The 13,420-nt window shown below is 36.6% G+C and overlaps 1 protein-coding gene and 1 pseudogene across 2 annotated transcripts; one reads left to right on the forward strand and one right to left on the reverse strand.

The window, feature by feature from the left end:
- Positions 1-861: 861 nt before the first annotated feature.
- On the reverse strand, positions 862-12,809 carry KLRB1 (killer cell lectin like receptor B1). Of its 2 annotated transcripts, XM_049882401.1 has the most exons (7): positions 12,701-12,809; positions 12,478-12,615; positions 7,925-8,023; positions 7,054-7,146; positions 5,044-5,198; positions 4,578-4,690; positions 862-1,562 (listed from the first exon to the last, which is right to left on the reverse strand). In XM_049882401.1, exons 2-7 carry the CDS (start codon positions 12,560-12,562, stop codon positions 1,424-1,426), a joined length of 684 nt encoding a protein of 227 aa, XP_049738358.1. In that variant the 5' UTR covers positions 12,563-12,615; positions 12,701-12,809; the 3' UTR covers positions 862-1,423. The 2 variants fall into 2 exon arrangements, with proteins under 2 accessions (XP_049738358.1, XP_049738359.1); XM_049882402.1 differs by lacking the exon at positions 7,925-8,023.
- Positions 6,348-6,964, forward strand: LOC126074793 (40S ribosomal protein S7-like; annotated as a pseudogene).
- Positions 12,810-13,420: the final 611 nt, after the last annotated feature.

The following is a 13,420-nucleotide window of genomic DNA, read 5'->3' on the forward strand; positions in this document are numbered from 1 at the left end:
ACACGGTATCTAGTTATCGAATCAAATTATCTAATACTGCAATTGCAAATGACGGTGACAGATAAACTAACTTTTTTGGGTTACTTTCATTGTAAAAGTTTCTTACAGGTGCATGTCTTAAGGGTACGTGAATTTCAGATATAACAAGTATAAAAGGAAGAAAAGGCCAAAGTTTGGAATGAATTCTGAACTAACTGGATAGACTCAGACTTATGCTGGGCTGCTTTAGAAGGTTGCTATGAACAGCTTCCCCAAAAGGCAGGGATGCACACTGCTAATAATGGAAATATTTTCTTCAGACTTCCGTACTCCTACTAGTGTCACTATAGGTTTCTTCCCCAAAAGTGAGAACCAGTTCAAAAATTTCATTTTTATTTTGTATTATTTAGTATCGATGCTTTTGTCTAAAATGTCTTCCTAAGTAATGCATTTCCTAAGCAATTGGAACAAAATTAATTAGATTTTTGATTTTTTATGGATTTAAAGTTTATTAATAAAAAGTATTATAAATTTTCTTTTTGCGGGGTACAAGAAATTGGGAAGTTATTTTGGTCATTATGGTATAATACTGAAATGTATATAATTCACTTTGGCAATGAATTACCAGGGTAACTAGAAATCTTTTTTTTTTCTTTTTCTGGAACTTTTGTTATAAGTCTCTGTACAGGGTAAATCCTAATTATAATGTTATTTGTTTTCCATTAAAAAAAATTGGCTTTTTTTGAAAAGTGAGAGATCTATTTTGGAACAAACACCTTTTTTTTAAACTTTAGTTTCTCTAACTGCAGTGTTTGAAGCTATCACTTGTTTATTATTAGGATAATGAAAGATTTAATTACATGTCACCTATTACTTGTGTGTGAGCCATAGAAAGAAGAAGACATGGGAGAAAAAGAAGTAATCAGAAAATTCAATGGGAAGAGCTTTGGTATGGTGGGAAGAGAAAGGTCCCTTTCCAAACTCTTAAAAAGTTATGAGGTCCCTGATCTAGAGTCAAGAAATGAGCTTTAATCAAGGCTCTGCTGTCACTCAGTTATGTGATGATCTCATGGACTGTAAGAGACACACAGGGCTTTAGAAATACTTTACTACAACTTTTCTCGAGATGAGCTAAGGCACAGAAGGGATCAATGAAGGTTACACATGTAAACCAGGAGAAGAATACACTTGGTCCGAATTTCTTTCCATTAAATATCACTGTCTCTTAAAATAACAAACCTATTCTCCATGTCTCTGTTTCCTCATTTTCTAGAATGAGTAGGTTGGATATGAACATCTGTAAGGTCCATAACAATTTCAGAATTCTCAGCATTTGTTCCTTTTTTGTCACTAAGCATACATTAGGCAGTTATCAGTTAGAAGTTCAGAGACCTGTAATGGAAAGTAAAGAAGTTTAGGTGGGATTTATAAGCATAGTCAAATGTCAAGTCCCGCTCTTTCTGACAGGTTTTGGTTCTTTTTGGCAGATCCATTTATTTTCGACAAAACAGTCTTCAGAAAAAATTTTTTCATTTGAGATGAAAGCACAGCTGTTTCCATAAGCAAGACCATCAATTTTTAATCTGTGGAGCAAAAAAAAAAAAAAGAGTCTAAGTGTTTAGGATTTTCTTACATAATTCTCCTCAGTCAGCCAGGTATTTCCTAGGACTTTCAGTGAACAATGGATTACTAGATGATGAAACACAGAGTATGTACACAGCCACAGATATAATGGTATAAACTCTGAAGACAAAGCTAACGTAAACCTCTTGAACTTACAGGTTTATCTTCAGTGCAAAAGAATTCTTCTAACAAAATACTTCACAATGATACAAAAAAAGAGAGAGAGACAGTTTTGGAGGCTGGGAATTGAATTTCCTGTTCTACTATAAACATGCCATATGCAAAGTTTCTTAACTTCGCTGAACTTCATTTTTTCTTAGATATACAAGGGAATAAACACCTAACATTTGGGGGAGCCATGGAAGTGATGATAAGAAAGCATGACAATGCTCAAGAAAATCACGTGCCCAGTAAAAGTAGTAAGTATATAGAGGGTGGTGAACATAGTGGGCATACAGGCTCTATAGAATTTGGTTGTAGCTAGGGAAAGAGGGTAGAAGTCCTGGTGGTGCAATGGTTAAAGCGCTCATCTACAAACCAAAAGGTTGGCTGTTCAAACCCACCAGCAGCTCGAGGGAGAAAGATGTGGCTTTCTGCTCCCATAAAGGTTACAGCCTTGGAAGCCCTATTGGACAGTTTGACTCTGTCCTGTAGGGTCGCTGTAAGTCAGAATCCACTCCACAGAGTAGCTTTGCATTTCTTTGTTTTGGTAGCGAAAGAAGCTAGGTTCATGTGGTATGTTGTCAATTTCCTTTTTTCCCCATTTCAGACACAGGTTGACAGCTATCAGCTTCAATATATTATTAGTTCCAAATGAGGATGAATCTTGTGGCTCACTGCAGGTGAAGGTAGCAATAGAATGCAAACACTGGGACGGGCAATATTAGGGCTGGGTTGCAAGCATGGGGTGAGTTCAAGAGTCACGTATTTGTCTCAAAAAGAGGGTGAGGGTGTGGCATTTGGCAAGGCTGCTTCACAGCTTCTTTGCTCCTTGGTTCCATTTCTTCATGGAGCCCTTGAGGCCTGAGCAGCTAATCTGATTTTTCCCTGGTGCCACCTTTCTAGTTAAACCACGCACTTCTCCCAAGTGGACTATTGCAAAAGTCCCCTAACTTGTATCTCTTCCACCGTTCTGATTCTTCCATCAACTTTCAGGGTAATTTTTAAATTCCAATCTGGCCAAATGACTCAACTTCTTTTCAAAAATTCCTCAATGGCTTCCCAGGCCTTCCAGTACCAGATAGGTATCTGCCTAGTTCTATGACATTGTCTCCTTTAATCTCCAAAACAATTTAGGAAAGAATTACTCTCTTTTATTTTTTTTTTTTAACTAAAAAACCAGGGCTCAGAGAGTTAAAATAAAAGTAGAGCCTAACTGATGCTCTTTCTACCCTAAAAAGATACCTTCCAGAGTCCACTGGGGAGCACCTGGAATGGTTTTAAACAAAGTATCATTTTATCTTCAGAATAAAATAGGATGTTCCACTTAATATATTCACTTTACACATATTTCTGCTCACAGACATTTAAATTAATGGTTTTCAATTTCTTTTTTTACTATGAACCAGAATTAAAAAAAAAAAAAATTTGTATCATGGCCCAGTAATCACACACACACATAAAAAATTTCATAAACCAATATTAACCCTTACTACATATAAAAGAAAACTAAAAAAAAACAGTGTTATCGAGTCGACTCCGATTCATAGTGACCCCATGCAATGCCAAAACTAGGTCCATATAAACTAGAGTTTATATGTAATTAAAATAATATATGTAGAAAATAATATATTTATGTAGAAAGCATTATTAAAAAAGAAATAAGGAACAATTTTATTTAATGGAACTGGTGTGCTTACCTTTTCATGAATTCATTCTAGTCCACGACACATACTTTACATAATCTCCATTTTTTAAAGTATTGCACTTTAAAAAATATTTTAGAATGTAGCTCAGTCAACATTCGCTGATTAAGCCAGCATTTCATTTGATGCTTAATAGTTTTCAATAATAATAAATTACCACCATATTTTAAAGGAAGTTGAACATGCTTCCGTGTTTTAAAATTTCAACTTCTTGTTTTTCTAATTATTAAAAATATCACTTTAAATGTAATTTATAGAAGTCTGATTAAATGTTACAATCATTCATAGGTTGATAAAATGTCACACAGAGTATCATCTTTTCTAAAAACGCATTGAAAGCTCTTTACAGACACGTGGTTGAATGTCTGCCCACTTTCCTTGCAGGGCAAAAATTACCCTGCTATTTGCTAGACAATTCACTATAATTCTGTTAGAATATGTGATTTAACTGTGTAGCATCAACTCTCCTGTTACACAGATGGTTATTATGACCATCTGACACAAAAAACTACAGTGAAATACCAAAGAGGAAATAGCAAATGGTTCCTTTGTGGCCCATGCATATATTCATCACATCTCCTCAAATAACGGTCTCTTTCACTCATTGGTTAATTTCATTGAAGTATTTGTCATAACATGCATAATTCCTCCTAAGCGTGTTTGCTACATACTATGAACCTTACTATTTTTTTGTTCCTTTTATATTAATTGCTTCAGTGTGAGGTGTAATGGACCAAATTGGTTTCATGACTCACTAAGGTATTTTGTGCAACAGTTTAAAAAAACTACTTAGGAAATTCTGTCTGCCAACAGACTCTAGTTAGAGAATTTTTACTGAGGTACCTCTTAAAGAAGCTAGTCTATTTCTTGTCTTCTAAAACTCCATTTCAGGCAAAAATATATATTCTTATAAACTCCATTTATGTCTTTTCATAAATGGAATTTTCAACCAACTTTGTAATCATCCATCTTCTCTGCTTCTTCTGAATCTATTGAAAATTTCTAAACTAAATAAAAACTGCAAAACTCAATCATCAATAACAATGTTACTGCCTTGCAATGTGAATCTGATGTGAATTAAACATTAAAAATAGCTCATCTAATACTCACACATTAGAATTTAAAAAAGAGCCATTTATCCACTTCCAGTTCTTCTCTGATGTAAAATTTAATCCAATCCAATACAGAATTCCTCCAGACTTTATCAGGCCCTGTATGAGTCTCTATAAATGGAACAGAAGAAATGACTGAGTACTGAACTAGTTAATCTATTCAATACTACCTTGTTCTACTCATCCCCTGAGGTCTGGATCAAGCATTACTTCCTCTATAAAGTCTTTTCTGAGTCCACATCATAGGTAATCATTCTTTTTTTTTGTAATATTTCTCTATATTTATATATTTCTTTTATTACAGTCATTATATTATAATCATTTATTTTCTTACATGTCTGTTTAGTCTGGAAGTCAAGGTCTCTACTTCCATCAGGATAAAATCTTTGAGCTAAAGCCCAAGCATCTTGACATGGTTTAAAGAAAATATTAAATTCTATTAAGGTCATTTAGTAATTATTCACCAATTCTTCTTCATCTTGAATAATTAGCAAACTGGACTCTTTTGTGTAACAATCTGCTAAGCTGTTGTTCCAGGAGTTGAAAGTGTGAGAAAGAAACAAGCATTTCCCTCGAAGTGAACACCAGTGTATTGGGCATCTTAATGGACCCGGTCTCTCTAAAGTAAGAAAGAAAAAAAAAAAAAAAAGATTTAAAGAAGCATACAGTTTCAACCTGTTGCCACTACACTACAACCAATCTTTCTCTCTCTCTCTCACACACACGCATGTCGTTACATATGCTTAAAAGTCATTGACCCTCATTGTGAAAACAACTCTAATGAATTCATTACAATTTTGAGGTTTTTGAGACCAACTATTCATTCTGGTACCAGGAACTGGAAAGTAATGACTAGTTATATGAAGCACGAATCGATTCTTAGAATACTAGAGAAGAAAAAAAAATCAAAATAAAGTAAATAGTTACATTTTACATTTTTAGACACTGAGCGACAGAATAATACAAGCGGATGGTGGTAGAGTCAAGATTACTTCTGTGTTTCCTTGAGCCTATCAACAGTGTTTATTCTACAACGTGGACAACAATATCAAACTCACTTAACAAATACTTATTTTAAACAATATGCCAAGTGTGAAGCATAAAATAATTCATTTCACTAAATTAATGAGAAATACCATGGGAAAAGCATAAGAAAAATTTTGTTGTCAAATAATATTGTTGCCTACTTAATGCAATCTCCTGGATTCCATTTTCCAGAAAATTTTCACAGTTTTCTTAAAATATTTGTTCTGTAAGAGTATGTGCATAGATCATATTCTGCTGCCCTCACTCAACCACAGTTGCCTTTATTAAAACACTCTACACATTGAAACTAGAATAATATTGCTACATGTCAAAGAAATGAAATACATATTAAAGAATTTGTTCTATGTTTTCATTTCTATTAATTCATTTCAGACCAAAGTTAACTGTTTGACATGTTCATTAAAATAAACAAATACTCAATTTAAATGTATATTTAACTTTTTAACTTGATATTTTGGCTATTAATTACTGAATAACCTAGTAGCAGCTTCTCATGAAGTAGTATACCCTGTGGGTAAGACCATAGGTTCTGGAGCCTGAATACCTAAGTACAGTTTCTGGTGTGGCTACTAACTGCTTGTGTGACCTTTAGCAAGTTATTTAACCTTTCTAAGCCTCAGGTGTCTGAAATGTAAAATCAGGGCAATAAAAATTCTATCTTAACATATAGGATTGTTGTGAGCCTTAAAAAAGCTAACTCATGAAATCTGTTAAAAGCTAGATGTTGCCTTCCTACACCGGCCCTCAGCAAGGAAAAGGCCACTGTTGCAGTTCAAGCGAGAAGACTGCGAAGCCCAATGGTGACAAGACGGATGAGTTCAAGTCTGGCGTTTCTCAAGCGCTGCTTGAACTGGAGATGAACTCGGACATAAAGGTGCAGTTGAGGGAGCTGCATGTAACCACAGCCAAGGAAGTTCAAGTTAGTGGTGGTCAGAAAGCTAGTATAATCTTTGTTCCGTTCCTTGACTGAAGTCTTTCCAGAACATCAAATCAGGCTAGTATGTGAACCAGAGAAAAAGTTCAGTGGAAATCATGTTGTCTTTATTGCTCAGGGGAGAATTCAGCTCAACCGAAAAAGACATACAGAGAATAAGCAGAAGCCTCCCAGGAGCCGTACTCTGAGAGCTGTGTACAATGCAATCATTGAAGACTTGGTCTTGCCAAGTGAAATCGTGGACAAGAGAATCTGTGTAAAATTGGATGACAGCTGGTTTAGAAACGTTCATTTGGACAAAGCACAGCAGAACAATGTAGACACAGGTTGAAACTTTTTCTGGTGTGTGTAAGAAGCCCACTGGCAAGGTTGTAAATTTTGAATTCCCAGAGTTTCCATTGTAAACAAAAATAACTCAATAAAGAAAGATTCACAATTAAAAAAAAAGAAGAAGCTAGATGTTATTCTTAGGAAATTCAAGCTACAAAATTACCTGTTGTTTCATTCCTGTATTCTTGAGTACTCCTGTACTCTTCTTGAGCATCTACGCTACATTTTTCTGTTGATTTCTGACTTAAAAATATCACTAGTTAATAAAGAAAAAACAAGAAGATTAAATGCAGAAACCTATGACTGAATGGAAAAGTTACATCGTCTCTATGTTTCCTCCCGATGCAGAAAGATAAATCAAGCATCAATAATAAAATTGTGGTTCCACTTATAACTTCAGCCGGTAACTAAATTATCTTAGCCAGCTCCAATATGGACAGAAGATAAAGGCAGTAGCAATTTGGTAACAAAGGGTCTAGTTAGGAGGCAGCCTACATAAACAAACACGAAAAAAACAGGTAATAGTGGACTCAGATATTCTGTTGCCTGTTATCTACTAGATTAGTAAATCTAAGGGCTTTAAACTCTTAAATTGATTACACTCTTACCAAAACTTTCTAGTCCTCAGAATAAGTATAACCATGGTTATCACAGGGGAGAGACTGCCCAGGACAATCTGGAATTTAGTGGGTTTTTTGGGTGGGTAATAAACTACAAGACCTCAATAATTGTTATTTTCATTGTTATTGTCATTTTTTTCATTGCCATCGTGATCTCTTTTTGTTGTTGTTTTCAAGTTCTTAGAGCACAAGTAAAATACCACACGGTGACTCTCAGAACAATTGGGAAGGGAAATGTGGAAGGCTGAAGTTTTCAAAGTGGATATGGGCTGAGCCATAGAAGTGTTATTTTGTTCCTGTTTATTTCATAGGTCTTTTGCTAAGTTTGGGGTGACCAAATCATGTTAAGATGCTCCCATACTTATGATGCAAGTAGAGTAAATATTCTGAAATGAATGATTTCACACCACTTACCTGAAACACTCAACCCTATCACAGCCAAGGCAAAGAGAATAATCCCAGCACAGCCAAGTTTCAGAGTAAATTGATGCCAACGTGGACCCTGACAGACATCTGAGAAGTTAAGATAATATACTCAATTAACTCAGTTGAGTACATGTGGTACAAAAATTAAAGGTGATTTAGATGACATATGGACAGTTAAGCTCTGGCTGGGAGCCAGGGGCAGGAAAGAGTATTTGTTAGCCATCTTAGAGATCCACAAAATGGATTCAATGAGAGCCAACTGAAAGTTTGCTCACTGATAAAATAGGAATACTTATGCTTGTTTTGTGTACAAAGGCTGGGTCTGAGAGCCATATAAGGTAGATGTGTTAGGGTGAGGAAACACTTGGAAACGGATAATGGTGATGTTTGAACTAAATGATGATCATAATGTCACAGAATTGTATATGTGAAGAATGTTGAAATAACAGATGTTTTGTTACATATATTTATCACAGTAACAAAAGACAGATGCAAAAATGCTTTGAAAATTGCCAAGTGCTATACAAAAATAAGGTGCGTGCCCTATTGTAGGAAACTAGTCAAAGCATTTTGGATTACCACCTGGTGCTATTTAGGACATGTGCCGTGGAGGAAGGGAGGTAGGAGTAGATCCTCACAGGAGATTCCTCGACCCTGGACATACATCTCAATATGAGAAAACCAAGCTTGGTAATATTGGCCTACTGAGCCAGAGTGATACAAGACCGGGAAAACTTATTCAATGAGCAACCACTACTAAGATGTCTTTCCTTCCAGTTATGTATTGTGATGGTTAGAGTTCATCCTTTCCTCTCTTGAAGCTCCAGCTTCATTTGCAAAATGAAGAAAACTCCATATAATCATTATTTTAATATTTATTACTGAAGTACAGCAGGGCTTAAGAACAGAGGCTCTCAAATCCAGTAGATCTGAGTTTGTGAATGCTACTTACAGCTTTGGGACTTTGGACAATCTATTCAACTTCCATAAAGTACAAGCTTCCTCATCTACAAAATGTAGTGCAGTATCTACTTCCTATAGTTTTGGAGAGGATTGTATGAAATAGGGCTTCTAAAACACTGGCCATAGTGTCTGGTGCAAAGTAACTTCAATAAATATCGCTTACTATTCTTTTTCTAAAAGAAAGATAGAAATTGTTTTTCTAAAATGATAGAAAAAAAGATAAAAACAATATTATTGTTTTTCTAAAAATATAGGTAAAAGGGCTACGTAAACCAGAGACTACATCAGCCTGGGACCAGAAGAACTAGGTGGTGCCTGGCTACAACCGATGACAGCCCTGACAGGGAACACAACGGAGAACCCCTGAGGGAGCAGGAGAGCAGTGGGGTGCAGATTCCAAATTCTCATAAAAAGACCAGACTTAATGGTCTGACGGAGACTAGAATGACCCCGGAGGTCATAGTCCCCAGGCCTTCTGTTAGCCCAAGACTGGAACCATTCCCAAAGCCAACTCTTCAGACAGGGATTGGACTGGACAATGGGATAGAAAATGATACCCATGAAGAATGAGCTTCTTGGATCAAGTGGACACGTGAGACTATGTTGGCATCTCCCATCTGGAGCGGAGATGAGAGGACAGAGGGAATCAGAAGCTGGCTGAATGTACACAAAAAGAGAGAGTGGAGGGAAGGAGTGTGCTGTCTCGTTAGGGGAAGGCCAATTAGAAGTACACAGAAAGGTATATATAAATTTTTGTATGAAAGACTGACTTGATTTATAAACTTTCACTTAAAGCACAATAAAAAAAAAGTATAGGTAAAAGGCAATTTGGGATGACTTTATAAAATAGTTATTTACTCATGACGATACTTAAGGAATTGAGTGGAGGGTCTTTTGCCTGGGAGGAATGCTCTTCTGCACCATGTCTGTCACACAGCACAGCAGGAGATTAGAATGAATGGAGTTACAAGAGATAATTGAAGAGGCCAGGCAAACTTCACTTATCTGGCAATACTCACTAAGGCTATTCTTTGGATTTAAGCAGTATGTTAAATCATATCATTTCGCTGCCCTAAACCTTCAGTGGAAACCTTGGTGGCGTAATGGTTAAGTGCTATGGCTGCTAACCAAAGGGTCGGCAGTTCGAATCGGCCAGGCGCTCCTTGGAAACTCTACGGGGCAGTTCTACTCTGTCCTATAGGGTTGCCATGAGTCGGAATTGACTTGACGGCACTTGCGGGTTTGGTTTGGTTAAACCTTCAGTGGCTTCCCATCAAGAAGACCTGAATCTATAAAATGTCTTACAAATCCCTATTCAGCCTGGCTCCTCATTGCTTCTCTGATTTCATCCCCTTCTGGTCTCCAAGCATACACTCTGCCATCGTATACCTTCCAAAATTAAATAAGCTCTGGCAGAAAACCATCCTGCTAACAATCCATACCTGTTATTCTGCTCCGACTCTGCTTAGATAGCTCCTACCTGTTTTTCCTAAAAAAATGACAGGCACGTTCCTGTCTCAGAGCTGTTGCACTTGCTGAGCCAAATTCTAGAAGTCTCCTCTGCCAGAGAGCAGGCCTCTCTCTCTCGCACTTCTTTTGAGTCTTGACTCAAATGTCATCTTCTCAGGAAGACTTTCTATGACTTTCCTATTTTATACGGAATCTTCCCAAATTTTGGTTTTTCCACATTTTAATTTTTCTCAATAGCAATTAACACCATCTAATTTTTAAAATATATCTATGGGTTATTTATTTTCTTGATTACATCTACAGTAATATAAGATAAACGCCATGGAGGTAAATATTTTTCTCTCTTTTGCTCACTGCTGTAGCCTCAGCACCTAGAGTATATCTGGCACATAGTAGGCACTTGTTGAATGAATGAACAAACTTTAAAGGCATTTTGCAGACACTTTATTCACTTTTCTAAAAGGTACACTCCTGACCTTCTCGCCATAAACTGGGTCACCGCTCACATTCTCTGCTTTTTGCTGACTTCCTTAGATAAAATCGCTATTTTATGCAGTTACCACAGCCTCAGAGTTTAGCCAAAGAGTCCAGTGGAGGTTTTACAATAAAGCTAATGCCAGGCCAGTGTTCTGTAATCACACATTTTGCTCTGACATTATTCTACTATTTTTTTTTTCAGATTTACTTTTAGGATGATATTTTGTGATGACGATTACTAATTTTTTGGACCAATTGATTTGGAAATGTAGTAGCTTTCAAGGAAACGCTTACGGTCTTTCTTTATATTCACTTTCTGACATCCCCATTCAAAAACCTTCCCCGTTTGCTAGATATGAGCAGGGGAGAAGATGTCTTGCTCTTTCCCATCAAGAAATAACTGAGGTTTGACCAAGCCCTCACCGCTGTTACCAAGCTCTTCCAATTTCCCCATCCCTGATATAAAAATTATACAGAAACTTATGTGATGATCCTAAGACTTTCTTCCTGATTTAGAACATTGCCAATCTAGTAGTTTCAAAAGTACATCAAACAGTTCTAAAAAGATACACTCTACCTGCTCAGCACAATATTGAATGACCATCATCAGATCAGGTAACAATTGTGATGATATTGATGTCAGTAAATTCAGTTAGGTTTTAGAAGGTAATCCTATGTAACAATAATTTTACACATTTTTTTTTTTTTTTTTTTTTTGCCTCAGTTTAAATTCTCTTCATCCATCCCCAGACCATGGCACCCATCATCTCCTGCTCACGGTAGATTTCTCCATTTCTTTCACTCAGAATACTAACTCCTCTGACACAGAAAAGTGCTGATTTCAGCAGTGTCAAACAAGTTTGTTAGTGATATGCCTCAGTGTATTTTGGATTATGTTTCTTCTAAGCTGTGATACTTTTATATGAGAGCCTACCAGGTGTAATTACAGTAAAATCTTTGATATTGGATATAATTTTATCTCAGGAGTTATTTCCCTGTCCCTTTGGAAAATGGAGAATGTTAGTCATATGCATACAGTTTGTATTCTGAAAGGGATGCTGTGGATATAAAAGCACCAGAATATAATCATAGAATTAATGTTTTGTGGAGGAATTTGGTATAAAGTAGGTTGCTATTCCAGCGAGGTAGCAATATGTCCCTTAAATATTCCTTTGTTCATATATGTAAAGTATTGTTTCTTTGGGGTTTTTGACCAAGACTCGATTAAGCACTTGACTATTAGCCAAAAGAATAATGGTTCAAAACTACCTAGAGGCGCTTCAGAAGACAGGCCTGGTGATCTGCTTCTGAAAGCCCTATGGGACCCTATGGAACAGTTCTGCTCTGCACACATGGGGTTGCCGCATGTTGGAAGTCACTGGAAGGCAACTGAACAACAACAACAATAAAAGGCATGTTTACTTTTCACACTATCTAGATAAACAAGGAAATCTAATAGGTGTGTTTTTCTCTATAGCAGTGGTTACCTAAACTCAAGCTATGCTAACTCTATTTAACAATAACATAGACCTGCTGCCCAGCTTCACATCAATAATTTAAAACCACAAATTTAAGAGGAAAAACTAACTCTGGGAGATATAAAAATGGCAAAAGGAAATTATTACACTTACCCTGAGGAAGAGATGGGGGTGATGAACTTCCATGGGCTGACTGCCTGGATAAGTTTAAATCAGCATATGTCACTTGACTGTCCATTGCAGATGAAAGAATTTAGCACTAAGCTTGTGTATGAAACCAAACTCCAAGCTCTGTGAGGAAAGATCAGTGAAAGGAAGTGCCGAGTGTGAAGTCTTTCGCTGTCTCTTTCATACCCCCACCCACCCACACACCTACCTGTGGGTTTTAGCCATAAATTTGTCAGGCATTCCACTTCCTGGGTGTCCATTATACTTAGAAGTGTAATATCCACTTTGCTTAATTAACGGGTGTGTTGCTTGACAAAATTCTGGGACAGTTTTGTTGTTAGATGCTGTCAAGTCGATTTCAACTCATAGCGACCCTATGTGACAAACTCTAACTGCCCTATAAGGTTTCTTGGCTATAATCTTTACGGAAGCAGATCACCAGGTCTATCTCCCACTGAGTGGCTGCGTGGGTTTGAACTGTCAACCTTTTGATTAGTAGCTGAGTGCTTATTTTTGTGCCACCAGCAGTCCATTCAGGAGTAGGGTCAAGCGAATGAGGCACTTGCTTAGGTGCAGAATTTTAGGGGTTCCAAAAAACCCAGTAACCAAGATATATAATATTTAATGCAATGTCATAAAAAAGTTAAAAATAATGTAAAAATGTTCATAATGCCATTCAAAAGTTTGAAACCCTGCTGAAATATCTGTGCTCCAAAGAAAGTGGCAAAATGTGGAAAATGGGGTCATGTGTGTGGGAAAGACCCCTGAATAATATGACAGATAAAGCAAAGAGCTAAAGATCAGTAGGTCACTTTTAGTTTAGTTCTCAAGGCATGTATGAATATGATAGTCTCCACATAAGTAAAAGAATTAGAAATCTGCAAGAACTATAGAAAGTGGAAGACTTTGGACTATGGAATATCTTATC

This window comes from Elephas maximus, chromosome 4 (assembly GCF_024166365.1).
Source record: "Elephas maximus indicus isolate mEleMax1 chromosome 4, mEleMax1 primary haplotype, whole genome shotgun sequence".
Classification (NCBI taxonomy): Eukaryota; Metazoa; Chordata; class Mammalia; order Proboscidea; family Elephantidae; genus Elephas; species Elephas maximus.